Source organism: Ceratotherium simum, chromosome 7, assembly GCF_057802395.1.
Source record: "Ceratotherium simum simum isolate JZ-2026a chromosome 7, ASM5780239v1, whole genome shotgun sequence".
In the NCBI taxonomy this organism is placed as follows: domain Eukaryota; kingdom Metazoa; phylum Chordata; class Mammalia; order Perissodactyla; family Rhinocerotidae; genus Ceratotherium; species Ceratotherium simum.
The window spans coordinates 20,165,246-20,188,391 of NC_141906.1; the positions used below are offsets into that span (position 1 = coordinate 20,165,246).

General features: G+C 39.6%; 1 protein-coding gene across 4 annotated transcripts in view; it reads right to left on the reverse strand.

Moving 5' to 3' along the window:
- Window positions 1-20,684, reverse strand: part of ZNF143 (zinc finger protein 143) — a 62,951-nt gene extending 42,267 nt beyond the window's left edge. For 2 of the 4 annotated variants that reach the window (XM_014782892.2, XM_004418420.3), the window contains exon 1: window positions 20,578-20,662. Coding sequence is in view for 1 of the 4 variants with exons in the window: in XM_087433236.1 (XP_087289362.1) it covers window positions 20,574-20,669 (96 nt within the window). In the remaining 3 variants the exon portion in view is untranslated. Of the gene's footprint in view, window positions 1-3,347; window positions 3,606-20,573 lie in introns of those variants that run through there. The other 2 variants (XM_087433236.1, XM_087433235.1) reach the window with 2 other exon arrangements.
- Window positions 20,685-23,146: the final 2,462 nt, after the last annotated feature.

Genomic DNA, 23,146 nt, shown 5'->3' on the forward strand with positions numbered 1-23,146 from the left:
AAATAAATAACCCAATTAGAAATTGGATAAAGGACTTGAATAGACATTTTTCCAAAGAAGATATACAAATGGCCAACAAGCATATGAAAAGATGCTAAATATCACTAATCATCACGGAAATGCAAATCAAAACCATAATGAGATATCACCTCATACCCATTGAATGGTCACTATCAAAAAAAAAACAACCCGAAAAACAAACAGAAAATATAACAAGTGTTGGTGAGGATATGGAGAAATTAGCAGTCTTGTGCACTCTTGGTAGGAATGTAGAATCATGCAGCTGCTATGGAAAACAGTATGGAGGTTTCTCAAAAAATTAAAAATAGAATTACCATATGATGCAACAATCCCACTTCTGGGTATATATCCAAAAGAATTGAAAACAGGATCTCAAAGGGATTTGCACTCCCATTTCACTGCAACACTATTCACAATAGCCAAGAGGTGGAAGCAATCTAAACGTCCATCAGTGGATGAATGGGCAAAGAAAATATGGTATATATATACACAATGGAATATTATTCAGCCTAAGAAAGACGAAAATCCTGTCATATGCTACAACATGGATGAACCTTAAAAGACGTTATGCTAAGTGAAATAAGCTAGTCACAAAAAGACAAATACTGCATGATTCCACTTATATGAGGTATCTAAAGCAGTCAAACTCGTAGAAATAGAAAGCAGAATGGTGGTTGGCAGGGACTAGGGGGCAGGGGAAAGGGGGAATTATTGTTCGATGGGTAAAGAGTTTCAGTTTTGCAAGACGAAAAAGTTCTAGAGGGCCGGCCCTGTGGCTTGGTGGTTAAGTGTGCGCGCTGCGATGCTGGCGGCCCGGGTTCGGATCCCGGGTGCGCATCGAGGCACCACTTCTCCATTCATCCTGAGGCCGAGTCCCACATGCAGCAACTAGAAGGATGTGCAGCTACGACACACAACTATCCACTGGGGCTTTGGGGGGAAAAAATAAAATAAATAAAATCTTTAAAAAAAAAAAAAGTTCTAGAGATCTGTTGCACAACAATGTATATATAGTTAACACTACTGTACTGTACATTTAAAAACGGATAAGATGGTGTTTTTTTACAATAATTAAAAAAAAAAAAAGATTTGAACACATATGGCAAAATGTTAGGATCTGTTAAAAGCTGAGTGGTTACATGGGTGTTCATTCAATTACTTATACTCCTCTTTGTGTTTGATAGATCTCATAATTTTAAAGTGAAAAGTATCTAAAATTATTGGCAAGAAGAAAAAGAATGTCTGAAAATTGATGGTTAAAATTAGTAACCAAACACTAGCAGACTTTACCTCTTTAAAAAAAAAAATCAGTGTTTCTTCAGCAGTTTGAATCTACATCAGACTAATATTTTTAAATGTGAAACCCTTAGATATTTCAAGTTTGGTGTAGTTTGTTAGAGACAATTATTACCACAAATTATTACGAAAACATAAATCCAATGGTCCAGGTATAAAAGCAAGAACTCCAAGTGCAAGTAATCTTTATTGTGATAAGAAATGATACAGGGCTGGCCCCGTGGCTTAGCGGTTAAGTGTACGCGCTTGGCTACTGGTGGCCCGGGTTCGGATCCCGGGCGCGCACTGACGCACCGCTTCTCCAGCCATGCTGAGGCTGCGTCCCACATGCAGCAACTAGAAGGATGTACAACTATGACACACAACTATCTACTGGGGCTTTGGGGGAAAAAAAAAGAAGGAGGATTAGCAACAGATGTTAGCTCAGAGCCGGTCTTCCTCAGCAAAAAGAGGAGGATTAGCATGGATGTTAGCTCAGGGCTGATCTTCCTCCCAAAAAAAAAAACAAAGAAAGAAATGATACAAAAAGAAATCAAGATTAACAAATCTTCGATGTCTCTTTGCATGGAGCTACACATAGCAGGTCTTCAGAAATTGTCAAGCTCAGATCCTAACCTCAGGCCGGTTTCACCTAAACATTTAACAGAGCTAGTTCTATTATCTGCTCTCAATTCCAAATTTTCCTTACAAGCTTACTACTATAAAAAGTTCTTCTCTTGGGGCCGGCCTGGTGGCGCAAGTGGTTAAGTGCGTGCGCTCCGCTGCAGCGGCCCAGGGTTCGCCGGTTCGGATCCTGGGCGTGCACCGACGCACTGCTTGTCAAGCCATGCTGTGGCGGCATCCTGTATAAAGTGGAGGAAGATGGGCACAGATGTTAGCCCAGGGCCAGTCTTCCTCAGCAAAAAGAGGAGGATTGGCACATGTTAGCTCAAGGCTGATCTTCCTCACAAAAAAAAAAAAAAAAAAAAGTGCTTCTCCATTTAAGCCCGGTATTTGTGCTGGATTTTAGGACATCTCCTAACCTGGAACGAGGAAGTTCTTTAGCACAGTATCATAAAAATAGTGGGCTATCCTGTACGTTTGCAGTTTGCTGATTCAGTTACAGTGCTTTGATCAGCATTTGTGGAAAACTGTCTTTCAAATCTCTTCAGTTTTATTTAAATACACCCAGGGACTAAGCATGTTCCATTACTGAAATGTAATTCAGTTAAGTACAGAGTGGTTAGAATGTGCCGGCAAATGAGGCCAAGTTTTCACAGGGTCCACAGGATGCTAACGGGTAAAATGTAGGGATAGAGTTTATACTACCACTTTTAATTGGGCAGTAGAATATGCTATTGGATGGGTGAAATGTTGGAACTTGAAAGCTTTGCCAAGTTCCAGGACCATTCAGAAACTGAGTGTTTGAAACTGACTGACAGGCAGTTGAGATAAGACCTAGGAGCCTAAAGCTAAAAATACTTGTGAGAAGAAGAGGTGAGAGCAGAGACAAGAATTTAGACACGAACATCTGGGTGTAGTCATCAGAAAGGTCAATTTTAGTAACAGATGGATCTTAACTGAACCGTTGTGTGAAAAAGAACTTAAAAAGAAATCTCTTTCAGACCTCAACAACAAAGTAGCACTAACACCATGGCTTGATAAGGGCACACCCCCATAGAGCAGTTTGCTCAGCATGCCCTGGTTTGCTTTCACTGAGGCTGGGGAGTTGGAGAAACAGAAGCAGCAGGAGAGAGGGGTTCTGATATATTCAAACACCACTTCTAACATTGCTCCGTTAAAAAGGCATAAAGTCATTTCAAAATTGCGATGCTAGATTGTACTTTATTTCCCCCAAGACAACACTGTATACGTTAATATTTTATTACCCAAATTGCTCATCTTGTCACGGGTAAGTGAAGCAAAGCACTGTTAGACAATTACGAAAATTACACAGGGCATTCCTGACTCAAAATTCTTTAACAAAATAGATCCTTTGTCCAAAAAGTGCCCTAAATAGGTCACTAAACATGGATAGTTAAAACACATACCTCTAGTCAGAAATAACTGTTGGGTAGGTCTCATGTTTACAATGGCCATGAAAACCCTATGAATAGCAGTGGAACACTGTCTGATTGATATAGCGCCAGAACGTGGGAGGATGGCGCAAAAAGGCCAGGCAGGGGCCGGCCCCGTGGCTTAGTGGTTAAGTGCGCTCGCTCTGCTGCTGGTGGCCCGGGTTCGGATCCCAGGCACGCACCGACGCACCGCTTCTCCGGTCATGCTGAGGCCGTGTCCCACATACAGCAACTAGAAGGATGCGCAGCTATCACATACAACTATCTACTGGGGCTTTGGGGGAAAAAAATAAATAAATAAAATTATTAAAAAAAAAAAAAAAAAAAGACCAGGCAGGGTTCCGCTCTGCTGTACACAGGGTCGCTAAGAGTCGGAATCCATCAATGGTACTAACAACAACAACATATTTACAAAGCACTTTTCAGATCTAATAACTTATTTGATAGTGTTAAATGGAATAGTCCTGAAGGGCCATAAAAGTTCTTTGGCTCTGAACCCTCCTCTGAACCCCCAAAACTGTCCAGCAAACTTATGTTTCTTTGTTTCTTCATGGTGACTATTTAAAATATTTTCTATTTGCCTCAAACCTCCAACCCACCACTCCCTCTCCTGCCAGGCCCCACCCCCTGCCCCTGCCACCTCATTTTCAGCAAATTAATCAGCCCCCAACTTCACAGAAAATATAGAAATCATCAGAGAGTAATTCTCTGCCAACAAACCTATCACTTGACTGCATTTCCACACATTTCTTCCTTCTCTCCTACCATATTACCATCCTACAAGGTAAGACTAACCCCTCCAATCTATACTCTGCATTTCATCTGTCTTTCCTCCTTAGGGATCTCAGGAATCTCTTCTACAAACGATCCCTCTCTCTTTCCCAGTTCCTTCCCATCAATTAAGTAAAAAACAAAAATAAAATCAAACAAAATCTCGCCTCTGACCCAGTTACTAGTCTCTCTTTCCTCCCTATCACAGCTAGATTTCCTTAACAGTTGTTACTAAGAATACTTTCTGATTTCCCACTACCTAATCTGTCTGGTTTCTGTCCCTAACTCTATTGAAACTGCTCTGGCTGGTCACTAATCTCCACTTTAACATAAAGTTCAATGGCCACTCCTAGGTATTTACCCAAGAGAAATGAAAATATACGTCCACAAAAAGACTTGTACAAGAATGTCCATAGCAGTTTTATTCACAATAGTTCCAAACTGGAAAGAATCCAAATGTCCATCAATAAAAGAATGGATAAAGAAATTGTGATAAATTCATACAATGGAATATTACCTAGCAATGAAGAAGAACAAACTACTATGCATATAATAACACTGATGAATCTCAAAAATACTATGCTGAGGGAAATAAGCCAGACACAAAATAATATATATATATGTGTAGTATTATTCCATTAATATAACATCCAAGGACAGGCAAAATTAATCTACAGTGGTAGAAATCAAAATGTGGTTGCAAAGTTGGAGGATTGACTGGAAAGGGGAACAAGGGAATTTTCTGTGGTGATGGAAATGTTCTACATTTTCTTTCAAGTGAGGATCATTTAGGTGTACACAACTGCCAAAACTCATCAAATTGAACACTGAAGGTTACACCTCAAATTTTTTAAAAGTTTAAAAACTGACCAATTGTGATCATAGTTAAACATTAAAAAAATATGTGATGGATACTTTTCAGTCTTTCCCTACTTGATTTGATACCACTGACCTTTATCTTCTTGGAACACTCTCTTGCCTTGGCTTCTGTGACATCCACATGCTCCTGGTTTTCTCCAACTTCTTATTTAATCCTTTTCAGTTTCTCCTATGGGTTCCTAAATATTGAGGACCCTCAAGTTTCTGTCCTAGTTCATTTTTTCATTTTATGCACTCTTCCTCTTGGGCAATCACATCCAATTCCACGGCTTCAAAGATCTCTGGAATTTATAAGCTCTCTAAAATCTATCTAGTCCTTTCTCTTAAGGGCTCCTGATCTATATATCTAACTGCTTACTGGCCTTGATGACCTCCGTGGTCCACAGCTACCTCCATCTCAACAGAGTTTCTCACAAAATTCTCCTTTTGTATTTTCTACCTCAGTGATAAATGCAATCACCAACCCAATAACTCAAATCTCCCTTATCCTCTAACCAATCACTAACAACTATCACTCTACTTCCTAAATATCTGTCAAATCCATTCACTTCTCCTATTAGACTGTCTTAATTCGGGCCACCATCATCCACTTAGATTATTACATTGGCCTCCTAAAATCCACTCCTAACCTCCTCCAATCTAATCTCCACAGCACAGTCCAAGTGCTTTCAAATCCAATCACAGCATTTCTCTGTCTCAAAACCTTTAATACTTTCCTATTTCCCCATATAATCCAAATATCATGCTCTAGACTCTACTAACTTCTCCAGTAGGGTGGACAACCATCCTGGTTTGCCCAAGACTGAGGAGGTTCCCATGACATGGGACTTTCAGTTTTGTTTTGTTTTGTTTTGGGGGGGGACTTGGTTTTAAAACTGGGATAGTCTTAGGCAAATCAAGATACTCTTTCAGTCTTGTTCTAGCCACAACCTCCTCACACTCTATACTCCAGCAATATTGAGAAAATTAAATTCTAGTAGTTAGTGATGCTAATATCATTTAATAATATTAATAAAAATATTAATAATACTATTATATAGAAAATGATGATAACAACTAACCCTTACATAACACTTACTATATACCAGGCATTATTACTACCTCATTTAATCCTCCTAGCAATCCTATGAATTAAGTGCCATTTTTTTTTTTTTGCTGAGGAAGATTTGCCATGAGCTAACATCTGTTGCCAATCTTCCTCTTTTTGCTTGAGGAAGATTCGCCCTGAGCTAACATCTGCGCCAATCTTTCTCTATTTTGTATGTGGGTCACCGCCACAGCATGGCCGCTGACAAGTGGTATAGGTCCACACCTGGGAACCAAACCTGGGCCACCAAAGCAGAGCGTGCCAAACTCAACCACTGGGCCACAGGGCTGGCCCTGCAGTACCATTTTATACCAATTTTGCGGATCAAGAAAATGAAGTTCAGAAAAGTTAAATGATGTCCTACACTTCACAACATAAGTGGCAAAGTCTACCTTCTAACCATTTGGCCCAACAACTCTTACATGAGCTACTGGATTATTTGCCACTCTCAGAACAGCCCAAGGTGTCTCTTGCATCTGGGCCTCTAAACATTGATTGCTATTCACACCATCTAGAATACTCCTCCTCCTCTCTTTACTTGGCTAAATTCTTCTGGTCTCAGATTCCACCAGAAAGCTTTACCTGATCTCCCCAAATTGGGTCAGAATGCTTTAGATGTATTTCCCATGATACTCTGTCTATACCCTTATTGTAACACTTTATCAGAGTATACTTTAATTACCTCTTTTTCTCCAGAGTGGAAGCAGTATATCTACAGAAACTAGCTACTAGAACAAAATATCTAAGGAGGATGTCCCTACAGGTAGATTAGAAAGTGTGGGGTACACTAGGAAGGAGTGCTTATAAGAGGTAGTATAACATTATACTTAAGAATGAGGACTCTGGGGGCCGGCCCCGTGGCATAGTGGTTAAAGTTCAGTGCACTCAGCTTTGGCGGCCCAGGTTCACAGGTTTGCATCCTTGGCGTGGACCTACACCACTTGTCAGCCATGCTGTGGCGGTGACCCACATATAAAATAGAGGAAGACTGGCACAGATATTATCTCAGGGCTAATCTTCCTCAAGCAGAAAAAAGAGGAAGATTGGCAACAGATGTTAGCTTAGGGCGAATTTTCCTCAGTAAAAAGAAAAAAGAATGTGGACTCTGGAGCCAGACAGCCTGCTTCAAAATCTCATTTTATCACATATTATTTATGTGACCTTGGGCAAGTTATTTAACTGCTCTGTGCCACAGTTTCCCTATCTGTAAAAGGAGGGTACTTCATAGAGCTGTTGGGAGGATAAATATTAATCGCTTAGAACAGCACCTGGCATTACATATATGTTTGCTATTAATGCTTATCAGTAGTTTTAAGCTAAATGACAATTGATTATATAGCTCCATGCCTCTGTCTTATTCACTATTTTCTCCTACTACTGTAAAAGGGTACTGCCAAGAAGAAAGAAAGTAAAAATAGGCTTTGGAGATACGTTATTCAAGAGGAACTTTACTCTTGTTTACTTTTTTCTTTTTTAAAAATATCTTTACTGAGATATAATTTATGTACCATAAAATTTACCCATTTAAGGTGTACAATTTGATGTCTTTAGTATATTCAGAGTTATACAAACATCACTACAACCTAAATTCAGAATATTTTTATCACTCCCCAAAAGAAAACCCCATCTTCCCCCTCCCGAAGCCCTAAGCAACCACTAATCTACTTTCTATCTCTACAGATTTGCTTATTCTGGACATTTCATATAAATGGAATCATACAGTATGTGGTCTTTTGTGACTGGCTTCTTTCACTTAAGTATAATGTAAGAATTAAGTGAAATAATGTATGTAAAGAATTAAATGAAATAATGTATGTAAAGCCCTTAGCAATCAAGATGTACTCAAAACATGCCAGTTTTCTTTCTACAGGTGAGGAAAGTGAGGTTTACAGAACCTTGTTTTTGGCAGAAATGCTTCTGATTCCTGATATCGAATGCTCCTCTCTCCTCTTACCAGTCCTTTAACAACATCCAGTCTCCCAGTTAGACTACAAGCCTTCTAAGGTAGGTAGGTAAGGTTCCCAGGGGTCTTTGGAATTTTGACACCTAAGATTATACGTTCAATAAATAGCTAATGAGTTTAATATAACTCATGTTGCAGAGTGCTTTACAATTGTCCTCCATTATATACATCCAGCCATGCTGCCCTTCTAGTTCCTAGAACACATCTAACTCTTTCTGCTTTTGCACATATTGTTCAGTGTCACCTCCTATCTAAAATATCCATTCTACCACCATCCGCTTGTTCTCTATCACAGAACTCTATCTCCTTCATAGCACTTAGAATTTCTAAGTGAACTCTAAGTTCCATGATGGCAGGGCCTGCATCTGTCCTGTTCATCCCTGAATTCCCAGTGCCCACAAGAATGCCTGGCACATGGTACACGCTTACTAAATATTTGCTGAACAAATGAATACAATTTGTATGAGGTTATGGCTAGTTAATTGCACAGGACAGGATTAAAGATTAGGTCTTTTTTTATTCCAATGCCCTTTTCATTGTGCCTCACTTTTTATAATATGCTACTGTATTGTGTATATATAGCATGTTATAAACTGCCATTAATTTAAATGATTCCAGCTTCTTGTGACCATATATCCATACTATATCAATCTCTGTATTTTCAACACAAGGCCAAATGCATTCATCATTATTTAACTTAAAGAAGTGTATAAATAGCACAATAACATCCATGCTATGCCCTATTATGTATGGTACTCAAAATACAGTATTATTCTAGGAACTACAGACATCTTACATTTTAAAAGTTAAAGAGGTGGGTACTTGGTGGGTTACTGAATAACTCAGTTGAGAGATTGGACTTTTGAGCCAGTCACAGGTTCAAGTCCTAGCTCTGCCATGTAATAGTTGGACAAGACATTCTAAACTTCAGTTGATTCACCTACAAAATAGGGATAACTAGTATTTGATCTAAGTTTGTAGTGAAGATAACAAGTTTATGTATATATGTAAACCGCTCAACAAATCATTTAACTCAGTGCTGTTGGGACTCAGGGCGGGCTACCCCAAAATATCCCACGATGGCATATTGATTATTTTGAATTAAAGTTACTTGAGAAGCAAAAAGGGCATCCTGACCTTTCTCTCTCTGTTCCCCCTGAAAGCAGGACCACGTGAAGGTGCCCTCCCTGCACCTGAAGGCTGAGAGAGACATCCTTATCAGCAGAGCTAGGGAATTCAGGGCTGAGAAGCCGACATAAACAAACTTTGTTAATTTTACTAATATGCTACCTCAACGCTAAACTCTGTTTAAAATTCCTCTTATGTACCCCAAATCTAAGTTTCTTTGTCCTGTCATTCCTCACAAATTGTTTCTTTGTGTAAAAAGATATAAAAGCAGCCTGCTCTGCTCAGCTCGGAGAGCATCATTTCTCTATGATCTCCAATATCTACATAGTAAATTGGGTTTTCTCCTGTTAATCTGGTCTTGTGTCAATTTTATTATTAGTCTAGTCATAAGAACACAAGAAGGGTAGAATGGGGAACTTCCCCCTCCTCGACAGTTACGGCGAGCCAGGCAGGAGAATCACTGGCTGGGAAATGACTTTCTGTCTTAGGCTGCTCCAGCTAAGAGATCCTGGGACATCTGACACAGAAGCTGGCAAAAAAAAAAAAAGGTAAGCTTTCTTACCATGTCAGGCTCCCAGATCTCTGTCTGCAGGATCCAATGGGAACAAAAATGGTGCAAGTTTCCTTTTTTTCCCTCTCTAAATTTAGATTAACAGGAGAAAATATTTGTGAAAGTAGTTTCTTGGGTAAAAGCGACTCTAGTAAAGATTTGGGACGAGTACTCTTGATTTTGTTCATATTTTCCTCCCAGAGATGGTCTTTTTTATCTCCGCCAGCTGGAGGATGCATATACATCTGGTGGGTAGCCAACAAGGTTGTGGATCCAAGCTTAGGAAATCTAAACATCCTATTCTGTTCAAAAGGGGGAAAACACGTGATTCCCTATGTGTTGGAAGAGCTGTTTAAAAACAGGGCCCCTCATAGGTCTTAGGCTGACTCCGGGAGTGAACTTTTTGGATCTTGGGAGGGCTGCATCCTTTGCACTCTCCTTTGGGGACAGCTCTTGCATTCATGGTTAAGCCATAAAAAGGCTTATTGGTCTGAGTCCTATTAAGAGCCTACTTGTCAATGGCCAGACAACGGAGCCTTTAAATTGGAAAAACTTCTAAACTGAAAAAAAATTTAGAGAGCTCTCATATTAGTATAATGGCTAGCCATCAAGACTCCCTTAATAAGATGGAAGGACAGAAATTAGAACAAAAATCAAATTCCACTCAGATCCCTTTTGATTTGCCTTCAGACATTTGCAGATATTATAAAAAATCAGGACATTGGAAGTACAACTGGCCAGTACTTAAGAAGAAAAACGAAAAAAAAAAATAACAGCTAGACTTAGGGACTCCCTAACAAAATGAGAAAACAAAAACTTTAGACTTAAAACAAAAATCCAACATGAAACCTCCTTAAAATCCGGCCCCATCGGCCTATTTTAGCTTCCTTTTTTCCTACAAGATTTACAGAGAGCACTCCACCCTAATCTCTAAGGGTATACAGGTTACTGATGTAAATGCTGAAAGCCAGAAAATGAATTTAACAGAAGCACCTAGGATAGGCAGTAAAGCTCACTTTACTGGGCTCTATAATTAGGCTCTGCCAGCTTCAGGCTTTCCTATATAATACCCTTTGCAGATATATCCTAGAACCCCCTCCCAGGGAATTCATGTTCCCTGGACAACAGCCCTTTTACCTCCACTCAATGGCCATTCTGTAATGCCCAGTCAAGAGAAGAAAATAAAATTTCATGTTGTCCTTTACTTTCCAAATCCAAACCCACTGGTTATTGACCCTCTCTCTCCCAGAGGTAACTATTATCTTCTTGCTTGTCTCCTGTTCGTGTCCTAAGGGCTTGGCTTAGCTTTCTGCCTGCCTGGGACATGCAGGCTACTGGTTCTTTCTTTTGGCTTTCTTTGGGAATGACTCTGGATCCTGGGAAGGTAATAACCTTTGAGGACGCCTCTTGGGTCCATGGAGTTGTGTAGTACTGTCAGAGATATTTACTGTTTGTCCTGGCTGAAAACCGAGAAGATATTTACAAGGATTTTTTTAAATAGCTGTATGGTCAAAAAATTGGCTAAATTTGAAGCTGATATTCAAAGCCTGATAGGAATTTTTTTTATAGGCCTTCTTCCCTAAATTAAGATAAAACTATATACCAAGAGAGAAAGAAACAAATTAGGGATAACGTAATTGGACAGGTAGAGCAACCTATAATGTCATTTAAGTTACAACTCGATTTCTGAGGAACTGAGAGCAACTGTCCTTATCTTACAGATATTTGCAAACCTGGAAATACAACTCTAAAGGCAGTTCAGATTCCACCCATTCCTTTCACCAATCCCCAAACCTCTTCTATTTATCTCAAAAAGTTTATAACCTCTCTGGGAACTCTTATTAAACTATCCCCAATTCCTAAGAGTGAAAGAAAATTTTAAAACGCAATTACCCCGAAACTCCTAGGAAAAAAACTGAGATTTTTTCTCTGTCTTTTGAAGTTGTAAATTTTACCATGTCTTTAGAATGTAAAGACCCCTGGAAATAGCCCACAATTGTCTGAGACTAAGCCCAGTTAGTTAGCTCAATCGATAAAACCTGAAGTTAAAGAAAAAGGGAAAATGTTTTGTTTTAAATTGCAAGTTGCTAAAGAGGCTCTCTTATCCAAGATCTAATTCCTTAGGATTGCTTGTCTAGGGCAAATATGAATCTTAAAAGTCTTCACAAATACTAACAACAAAAAAAAACTTTTGAAGCAGATAACCTTAACTTGTTCCATCTGCTGGAGACACAATTATTTATAAACTAGTGAGTTTTGTACTGTACCTGATTCATGGCTGAAATTTTAAAATAAAAGCTTGAAGATCTCTGAAGATCTCTGGTTGTGCCTGTCTATGTGTAGGTATGTACATCATAGATACTGTATTTTTCTACCTCTGGATGGTATTATCAAAATTAATTTCTAAAAAGCTCTATTTAATTAACTTAAAGTAAGTGCTTATATAATTTCTAAATATAATAGGAACTAACCCAAATGTTTTTCAAGTTAACATGACATAAAATAATCTTTGGTAAATAAAAGCTTGTTTAAGCTTGTTGGTTTAATTAAAAGACATGTCTTCAGAGTAATCAGCACTGGATATAATGGAGACAAGCAACTTTTATTCTTCCTGGGTTATCAGTCAAATAGGCTCATGTTATCTCTGTTACAAAAAAGGTCAGCAAGAAAAATACAACTTAAGATTATGGCTAACTGCTTTAATGTCTCATGAAATTTTCATGAATAATCTAAGTAAAATTGTTAAGAACAAATGAATTAATTATACAGATGTTAAATGAAATACGAATTTTTATGGTATGTGTACTTAAAAACAGCTTCCCCAAATCTTTTTGGTAACTTGAAACTTTAGAGTTTTACTAAATGAAATTAAATGATGGAAAATTCATTGACTATCTGGACCATTTCCAGATAAGATAAAATAATAAAACATTAATTACTGGACAGAGGTTTATCTACTTTTGGCTTCTTGTTACGGAGAAACTAAAAGATAAATTTGTGTTCGGTAATAAACATGTTTTGTGCTTTATTATAAGATTGCACTATGGAAAAACATGTTTCTAGAAATTATAAAATGTATTCATAAATTTGCCAGTCTAAAAAATATGGGTATAACATACAATTCACAATTACTTACTTTTTAGTTTTCACTAGAAATTAAGGTTTCTAAGGGTTAAAAATTCTAATTAATATATGTAATTAAAGCTATTAAAAATAATAAGGGAAAAATCTCTGTGTATAAAGGAAAATAAGATATATGTTTTTGGTAAGAAAAGGTATAAGGAATGGAGATGCATTTTTGTTTAGGAAAGGAAGATAATTTTGTCCCAAAATAAAGCTGGTTATTCTGAATTAAAAAAGAGAGACCAAGGGACAAACTAAAATGGACATATAGAAGGTTTATGAAAAAGGAATCTTTGGAAAGGAATTTTATGGGTGGTGAGGGCTAAGATTGGAATGAATTTAATTAAATGAGTTTTAATATCAAAAGTAAGCTGGTACAAATTTTAGAGTTTTTCTCTCTGTTAAAAGGACAAAAAAAAAAAAAGAGAGAAAGAGATAAAATCTTACCTTGTATGGTCAAGTTAACAAAAATTAAATTGTTATTTTAAGAATTTGAAAAATAAGCTTTAATATCAACAGTGTATTTATATAAAACTAAAACTTAATTTTCTTTTCATCTCTTAAAAAAACAAAGTATTCTTGGACTATTGGTTTGCTCCTAATAAGAGATTATGAAAAGTTTTTATAACTATGAAAGGTTAGGACATTCTGTTTTATCATAACTATTTCCTGTGCTTTATGTTAAAAGTTGAGTCTTTTCTATTAAAAAGAGCTAGCATTTTGCAGCTATGTAAACTTCATCTGTCTTTGAAATCTTTTTGTCACTTTGGTTAAATAGATAATTAAATATTGTTTCATAGTGATCTGTGATCCTATTTAGGCAAATGTTTTAAAACCTCTTTGATATTTTTGACGAACTTCCCAAAATCAAATTCTAGATGAAGTCTTTTTTGAACTCTAGCTAACTTTGGGATTTTTCAGAGCATTCCTGAAACATCTCAAAAGATTTGTTCTCTCTCCTTATAAAAAGAGGGATAGTACACTAATTAGGCTTATTTGATTTGTTAAAATACAGGGGAAGCATTGTCAAATAAGAAATAACATTAAGCGGGGCTGGCCCCATGGCATAGCGGTTAAGTGCGCGCCCTCCACTGCTGGCGGCCTGGCACTGCTTGTCAGGCCATGCTGTGGCGGCATACCACATAAAGTGGAGGAAGATCGGCATGGATATTAGCTCAGGGCCAGTCTTCCTCGGCAAAAAGAAGAGGATGGGCATAGATCAGCTCAAGGCTGATCTTCCTCACACACACACACAAAAAAAAACAACAAAGAAATAACATTAAGCCTTCTTTATGTTGTGTCTGTATATGTTACAAGAGTTCCAGAAATTATATGAAATTCCTAAAAATCTGATATGTCCTGATAGAATATTATTCATCATAATTCTAGTTATCTTCAAATGTTGTATGTAACAGAAATAACCAAATTTCTTTATCGATAGCATTATAATGAACCATTTTTAAGTCTTTTGTCATTTATAGTTGCTCTGATGCTTTTGCAAAATGCTTCATAGAAAGGAAATTCATAAAACTGAACTGGGTTTCTGTTGCCAAACTTCTGCCATCTTGATGTCTTTATAACATGGCAACAATCTGCTCCTGAATAAGAGAAATTAAGATGAGTAAACAATGGCTGTAAACAAACAGTCAGGGCTATGGGAAACCAAGACAGCTGCTTGGTTCTTCCCAGCTCCCTGGCAAACCCCACTTTCTAGTTTTTACATTCCTTCACTCACTTTAGGAAAAACTATTTCTGTCCCCAGAGGCCTCAGAACTCCTCCTTGTGAGTCCTTTGAGTACCTGCAGCTGGACTTCATTCAACTGCCACTTAGTACGGGTTATCAATATGTTCTTTTTATTGTATGTATGTTTTCTGGATGGGTTGAAGCCCTCTCTTGCTGCAAAGCTGATGCCCTCACAGCGGCAAAGAAAACTGTTAGAAAATGTGTTTCCCACTTGGGGTATACCATCCACAATCTCCAGTGATCCAGGCATTCACTGGGCAAATCATACGAGCCTTATATGAAAACTCTGCAAACTTCTTGGAATTATCACTCCCTGTCACCCTCAGTCACCAGACAAAGTTGAGAGAACTAACGGAAAAACCGGATTCAAGCAGAACAAGAATTAGTTACATGGGACTAAATGAACTGATGAGGATGATAATTTTTACGACTTGTTGTCGGAAATATTACTTTTTAAAAATCTTTTGTTTTTCCAGATTCAAAGAAGCCTTTTTTTTTCCTCTTAAGCTATCTATGACTTACAGCAATTTGGTGAATTATACCTTTGTAAGAGGAACTGAAACAATCACTTTTTTCTCCCTAACCTGATCCCTCCAGAATTCAGAAACTCTCAGTGAGTATTCTTATTTTCATGACAATATATTTATTTGCGTAAGTTCAATAAGAATCTGTTCTCCTTGTAAAAGGACACAGTTGGGCCGGCCCCGTGGCTTAGCGATTAAGTGCGCACACTCCGCTGCTGGCGGCCCAGGTTTGGATCCCAGGTGCGCACCGACGCACTGCTTCTCCGGCCATGCTGAGGCCACGTCCCACATACAGCAACTAGAAGGATGTGCAGCTATGACATACAACTATCTACTGGGGCTTTGGAGGGAAAAATGATAAATAAATAAAATCTTTAAAAAAATGGGCCGGCTCTGTGGCTTGGCGGTTAAGTGCGCGCACTCTGATGCTGGCGACCCGGGTTCGGATCCCGGGAGCGCCCCGAGGCACCACTTCTCCGTCCAACGCGAGGCCGAATCCCACGTACAGCAACTAGAAGGATGTGAACCTATGACATACAACTATCTACTGGGGCTTTGGGGGGAAAAAACTGAATAAATAAAATCTTTAAAAAAATAAAAAATAAAAAATAAAAGGACACAGTTGGAAACACTGGTTATATTACCAAAGCTTTGACTGGAATGTCATATTTGAGAGAGACATGCATAAACCAGATATGACCAAACAGCTTATTGACTCTAGGAGGCCAATAAAGCCCCTTGGAAGAAACAGCCTGGTACCCCACTTACAGAGAGTTCCTGACAGCCTAACCAAGTGAGTAAAGAATGCCACTTGCTGGTGGGTGCAAGAACCTCAAGATATGTTCGGAGACTCAAAAAGAGAGGAATTCACCCAATGTATAGGTATTGCGGGTAGAATATTTGGCTTGGATTCTTAGCCTCAAGAGGCTATTAAAAGTTCATTCTGGAGATTCCTTATGAAAAGTTCCAGCAAAGCAAATTTAAAAGAGCCTATATGATCAATCACTATTCTTGTTGTACTTATGTAAATAACTAAGCCAAGTTTATTGAAACTAGATTTATTTGGCAAAAATTCGTCTTAATTTGACTACCTTTGATAAAAATAAGGGTCATTTTAGCAAGAAAAATTGTTTCAGTAGAAACTAATACACACTTGTGGATATTAAATTCTAGTGCTGTTAATTTTTCTTGAAGTTTTGTTATTACCTAAAAACTGGACTGGATCCTAAATTTTTCTAGTTTCCTCCAATATTTGGTTACAACTCTCCAAACTAACATTTCCAATTTTTCTCCCACTTTTGACTTGGAATCATTAAAAACCAAAGCTGCCCTTTTCCCTGAAGCCCTGCAAACTGAAGCTTAACAACTTGATATAAAACTTAAGAGAGATCACCACAACAGCTCCTGTTTAGACAACCTTCATGCCTGTTGCTGTACGAACCACTCAGAAAGTGTACCTAAATACCCAATGACATCATCAGAGACATTTCAAACTGCAAAAGATGCTTTAACCTTGACATCTAAAATCTTCTTGACTGGCTGCCCCCTAGGCTCAGAAACTGGTTTACAATTTGCTCCAACCAATAACCTTTGTTTTTCTTTGTTTCCATAGAAATATCTCTTATTAAGTACCTGATTTCCTACACCACAGACCTAACTTTGGGAACCCATCTGCATCACCACTTCCTGAAATGAGACAAAACTGTTTAACTGAACTGACCTATTCAATGAAATAATGGAACAATCTACCAGCTCAACTTTAATATACTAAACTTGCAGGGAAATTTCAGAGGAGGGAACTGCTGGGGCCTAGGGCAGGCCACTCCAAAATATCCCTCAATGGCATATTGATTATTCTGAATTAAAGTTACCTGAGAAGCAAAAAGGGCATCCTGACTTTTCTCTCTCTACTCCCCTTGAAGGCAAGAAATAAATCTCCCACATGAAGCACGCGCTCCCTGCACCTGAAGGCTGAGAGAGACATCCTTATCAGCAGCACTAGGGAATTCAGGGCTGAGAAGCCGACATAAACAAACCTTGTTAATTTTACTAATTTACTACCTCAAGCCTAAACTTTGTTTAAATTCCTCTTCTTACATACTCTAAGTTTCTTTGTCCTGTCATTCCTCACAAATTTATTGTTTCTTTGTGCAAAAAGATATAAAAGCACACTGCTATGCTCATCTCGGAGAGCATCATTACTCTATGATCTCCAACAGGTACATATTAAACTGGGTTTTCTCCTGTTAATCTGGTCTTGTGTCAATTTTACTATTAGTCCAGCCCTAAGAACACAAGAAGGGTAGAAAGGAGAATTTTCCCCTCCCTAAAGCCAAAGTGCTGAGTAAAGTGGTATTTTAAGTATAGAAAATGTAGTTTCGAGTTAAATGCCTGTGTCTACATATCAACGGACAAGTTATTTCCACAGAGTGCAGAGTTCCCACAGTAGCATAGTTTTAAAATGAGATTAGATTTATGGGAAAGTATGGAGAAAAGTGTATCATTTTTTTTTCAAAAATTTTTTTTTTGATGAGAGGGAGATTTCTCAGTCTAAATCCATCTTAAAAACAAAATCGTTTTGATTGACAGTACAATAAAGTTTAAAACACTGTCTCACAAAGGCTGTCCCTTAAAATGCAAATTAAGCAAAGAAAGGAGTAATGAGACATGCAACCCAACTTTTTGGGCTTTTTTGTTTTGCTTTTTTTTTGTGAGGAAGATCAGCCCTGAGCTAACATCCATGCCAATCCTCCTCTTTTTGCTGAGGAAGACCGGCCCTGAGCTAACATCCATTGCCAATCCTCTTCCTTTTTTTTTTTTTTTTCCCCTTTTCTCCCCAAAGCCCCAGTAGATAGTTGTTCGTCATAGTTGCACATCCCTCTAGTTGCTGTACGTGGGACGCTGCCTCAGCATGGCTGGACAAGCGGTGTGTCGGTGCGTGACCAGGATCCAAACCCAGGCTGCCAGTAGTGGAGCACGGGCTCTTAACCGCTAAGCCATGGGGCTGGCTCCGAAACCAAACTCTTTGAAAAAATCACTATGTCCTGAAATAAAGCCAGGAGCAAAAACACTCAGAACTAGGTAAAACCTCAGATTAAAAAAAAAAAAACACCTAGATAAAAACTTCAAAATTAAGTAACAATAAAAACCTCAGGACTCAGAAAGTTCTCCTCACGAGATCATAAACTACATATACATTATAAGTAATTAATAACAGTTAAGTAATAGTAGAGGCACAATTCCCCAATCCAGCTAGGTCATCTTTCCATGAAGAATATGATGAATCCTTACTTCACAGCAACATCCCAACTTGCAGCAAAGGGCTATGGACATTTTGCAAATCATATATCTGATAAGGGACTTTAAAAGAACTCTTACAACTCTGTAATAGACAAACAATCCAATTTAAAAATGGGGAAAAGATCCAAAAAGACATTTCTCCAGAGAAGATATACAAATGGCCAATAAGCACATGAAAAAGTGCTCAATACCATTAGCCACTGGGAAATGCATATCAAAATAACAAGAGATACCACTTCACACCGGCTAAGATGGCTACTGTCAAATAGACTGATAATAACAAGCGTTGACAACAAGTTTTTCCCATATGGAAAAATGGGAACTCTCATACACTGCTGGTAGGAATTTAAAATAGTGCAGCCACTTTGGAAAACAGCTTGACAGTTCCTCAAAAAATTGAACATCAAGTTATATAATCAAGACATTCTACTCCTAGGTACATATATCCAAGAGAAATGAAAACATATGTCAACACAAAAACTTGTACACAAATGTTTATAGCAGCATTATGCATAACAGACAAAAGATGGAAACCACCCAAATGTCCATCAACAGATAAAATGCATTACACCCATACAATGAAATATTATTTGGCAATAAAAAGAAATGAAGTACTGATACATGCTATAACATGAATGAACCTTGCAAATATTATGCTAAGTGAAAGAAGCCAGTTACAAAAGCCCACATACATACTGTGTGATTCCATTTATATGAAATGTTCAGAACAGGCAAATCTGTAGACTAGTAGTTGGGGAAGCGGGAGGTTTAAAGGGAAACGGGGAGTAACTTAATGGTATAAAGTTTCTTTTGGAGGTGACAGACATTTTAAAATTGACTGTGGTGATGGTTGCACAATTCTGTGAATGTATTAAACCTACCTAACTACATACTTTAAATAGGTGAATTGTAAGGTATGTGAATTACATCAACAAAACCACTATCTTTTAAAAATAAAGGGGGGGGGCTATGGAAAAAAAATCTGTATAGGAAGATATCTGTAGACTGCCAAATAATTAGTGAATTTTCAAAGTAGTCAAAATACGCCTGGATAAAATCAGTTAGGAATCTTATCCGAGCTTTGAGTGATCTCCTTATCACCTACTCTCTTACTACTTAACAATGACCTTAAACTACACACTCAGCAAGAGAAAATATTAAATATTGCACCGATTTTTGTCAACTACAGCAAAATACACGTATCTTCTAATAAGATTCAGGACAAAGCCGACCACAACCTCGAACCTACAATTCTTCACCACATCCCCACTTGATTATGGCAGCTGATTAGACACTTCCAAAGCAAAGGCTGAAGTTGATTTTAAACAAATAATGGGTTTAGCAATGGTAATCTTCTTTCTAACTTTTTGCTTAACTTTATTACTGTGGAAAAAAACTTAATGTTAAAAAAAAGCAAAAGAGGGGGGAATAAAAATTGGTTCACGTTCCACAATAAAATATTACAAAGCAACTAGAGGATTCATTCACTCTTGGGCCAAAACCGAGAAAAAGGAGGAATGATAAAACGGACAATTTCTAAAATCGGTATTAGGCCTCAGTAACCTAAAAATCTAAAAAAAAAAAAAAAAAGTGAGGGAAACAAGAAATCTGTGCACGATCTGGGTGGGAGGAAATTCTGGGTGCGATATGCAAGCGGGCCCTCGGCCAGTCCCGCCGCCGGCGCACCAGCTGGGGCCTGGTGCGGCCCGCGGCCCGCCGTCTCCGCCGGAGGAGCTTCGCCTCGGCGGCGCCTGGGGACTCGCTCCGCGCGGAGGTCAAGCCGAGAAGCGCCGCCAGGCTCCCGAGGGCTCCACCCTCCCCTCCTTTCCTCCCTCCCCTCAGCCGTCCCCTGAGGGGAACAGGCGGGGCGCAGCGCGCAGAGACAAGGGGGGGGGGTTGCGTCCTCAGCGAGAAAAGCTCCGCCACCCCAGAGTGGCGGCCGCGGGTTATTAATAAACTCCGCTTCTGCCCAGGCGCCGCTACCGCGACCCGCCGTAGGATCGGCAGGGCCTGCGGCGGAGGCTGAGCAGCCGGAGTCAAAGCCCGGGCCCAAGCGGGCCCGCGCCGCCGCGCTGAGGGCGGCGGCCGGGCGGAGAATAATGCACACTGGGTAAAAACACATTTATATACGAACCTCCGAGAAAATTTTCCAACAATTCCTTCGTCCGACCACCATGCACCAGGACAGGAAACAGCCGCCCGGCCCCCAGGCCCCGCAACCCGCATAGCGAGTCTCAGGCCCGCCCCCAGCTTCCATTGGGCCGTCATGACGTCACTCACTGGCCGCTTCCTGCTTGCCATTGGCTCAAATTTAGGCGACGCGAGAGGAGACCGCCTTATCCACACCCCGTTTTCGTAACGTCAGCCTCGCCTGGCGTGAAAGGCGGCGCCTGAGTGGCTTGCGCAAAGTGCGGAATCAAAGTTCCTGTGTCTGACTGGTCGGCAGAACCCCTCATCCCAGACCGACACCGCGTGGCTGACAAGTGAATTATGCCCATTCTGGGGCCCCAGCGGGAGGCGCCATTTTGTAGCGAGGGAGGGAGGCTGGTCCTTGTGACTAGCCGGGAGGGAGAAGGGGTGACAGGCGCCATTTTCCCCACAGGGGCTAGGAGGTGGCATTGGCTCTCCCGGTGGGCTTGCTGAAGCGCGTTCTGGAGACTGGTTGGGCTTTGCCTAGCGACTGTCGAGTGTCGCCCCCTTGGGAGGGAAGTGGTAGGGGCGGGCAGGACAGGATGGGACCGTCTGACCGTTCCCTATGGGTTCTCGGTGCCAGCCGAGGCCTTTGGTCTTGGGCGAGGGCTGTGCTTTCCCGAGAGCTGCTGCATGCGGGCACTGGCTGCCAAGCCTGCCTGCGCTTCTTCCAGTCGCCGGGGCATCCCCATTCGGTGGGAGGGTGAGCTTCCTGCTCCTGCTGAAGCTTCGGCGGAGCGGCGGTGATCTTGGACACTGCTGGGAGACACTGCGGACACTTTTGCGCTTTCCTGCTATTTAGGTTCAAAATTTGAAGCCGTCTGTAATGGTGTCGCCACCTTCTCTTTTACTTTTCCTTTGGTGTGTGTCGTGAATTAAAGGAATGTCAAAAAGCTGGGAAAAGCATTGACTCGGGCTCCCCAAACCTATTAAGAATGGATACAAATTTGTTGTGAAGTTTAGGTAATGTTTCTTGTAGCTGTCAACCCAAACTTTTTCTCAGCTCTTGGGAATACTAGTTATTTCAAGAGTAGTCAGTAAGTATTCATTTGCTTTGGCAACCAGGCTAAGTAAAGATGAGATAAAGTTCATAGACTCAAGATGTGCTAAATCGGGCATTCCAGGTGTTAGAATTGAGTTACTAAGAGAATGAGGAGGCTGGGCCCCTTTTAACAAGAGATTGGTGTCCTACTTGATAAAAACTGGAGAGAGCCAGATGGTGTTTGATTTAGTGTCTTTTGCATTTCAGATGACTATGGAATGGCCAAGGGGTTAAATCAAAAAGATATTATAGATAGCCAGCCTTCTAAGTGAGGATAATTAAAATGTTTTGGTTTACAATTGAGTCTAGTTTGAGATTTTAATGTTACTTTCATTTTGGTGGAGAGTGGGGGACAGGCTGACCCTAACCAAGGCGTAGTTGCATAATTGGTGCCCAATTGCCATTCAAAGGGAAATAGGACTTTGAGTTTTATTTGAATACATATTCTTTAGAAGTTTAAAGTAGTTATTTTTTACACCCTTAGAAAAAAGGGAAAATGTGACATAAAATTGGATTAGGTTACTTGAACCTGGAGGAATTGGCTCACTTAAAGGTCTCCTACCCAATGGATAGATTCCCTTTGTCACAGAGAGGTAGAGTTCAGATGAAAAATAAGGTGTTTTAATTTATACTTCCTGTACCTTCTGGATATTGTATCTGTATTTTATGATCAGAAATGTTATTAAAAGAATCAAAATAGTTTTATGCAGTTTAGCCATTTATTACTAAGTCTTATGCTTTTAGTCTACTCATTAAAACACTGTAGTACAGAATTTCAAAAAGAATTTAAAATAATCACCCTGTAATTGTAGATTGCAGTTACAGGAGGTCTTTGTATCCCCAGAACCTACTCAGCGCTTTTAACAGTTGAATGGTGGTGGATAGGATGCTATAATTCTAATCTGATCAGGGAGAAACCTTAATTCTGCTTTTGTCACAGGTAATGGAACTTTGTGTTAACAATATTTACCAGTGACTGTAGATCAGAGTTCAAGTGTACATAGTATTCGGGTCCATCCATAATCTTCAGATTTTGCGCAAATCACCTCCTGTACCTTATATCTTACTACATCTTTACCAAATTAATGGCTTGAAAATATTTCACTTCCAATCAATGCTAGTCAAGTCTCTTACATAAACCTGGACTGTTTTTCCAGTTTTCTAAATAGGTTATTTCTAGCCCCTTTCAAAAACTGTTACCATCATGGTTTTTGTGTTTTTTTTTTAAAGATTTTATTTATTTATCCCCCCCCCCCCAAAGCCCCAGTAGATAGTTGTATGCCATAGCTGCACATCCTTCTAGTTGCTGTATGTGGGACGCGGCGTCAGCATGGCCGGAGAAGCGGTGTGTCGGTGCACGCCCGGGATCCGAACCCTGGCCACCAGCAGCGGAGCGCATGCACTTAACCGCTAAGCCATGGGGCCGGCCCCATCATGTTTTTTAAAATACTTCTTTCAGTAACTCAAAACT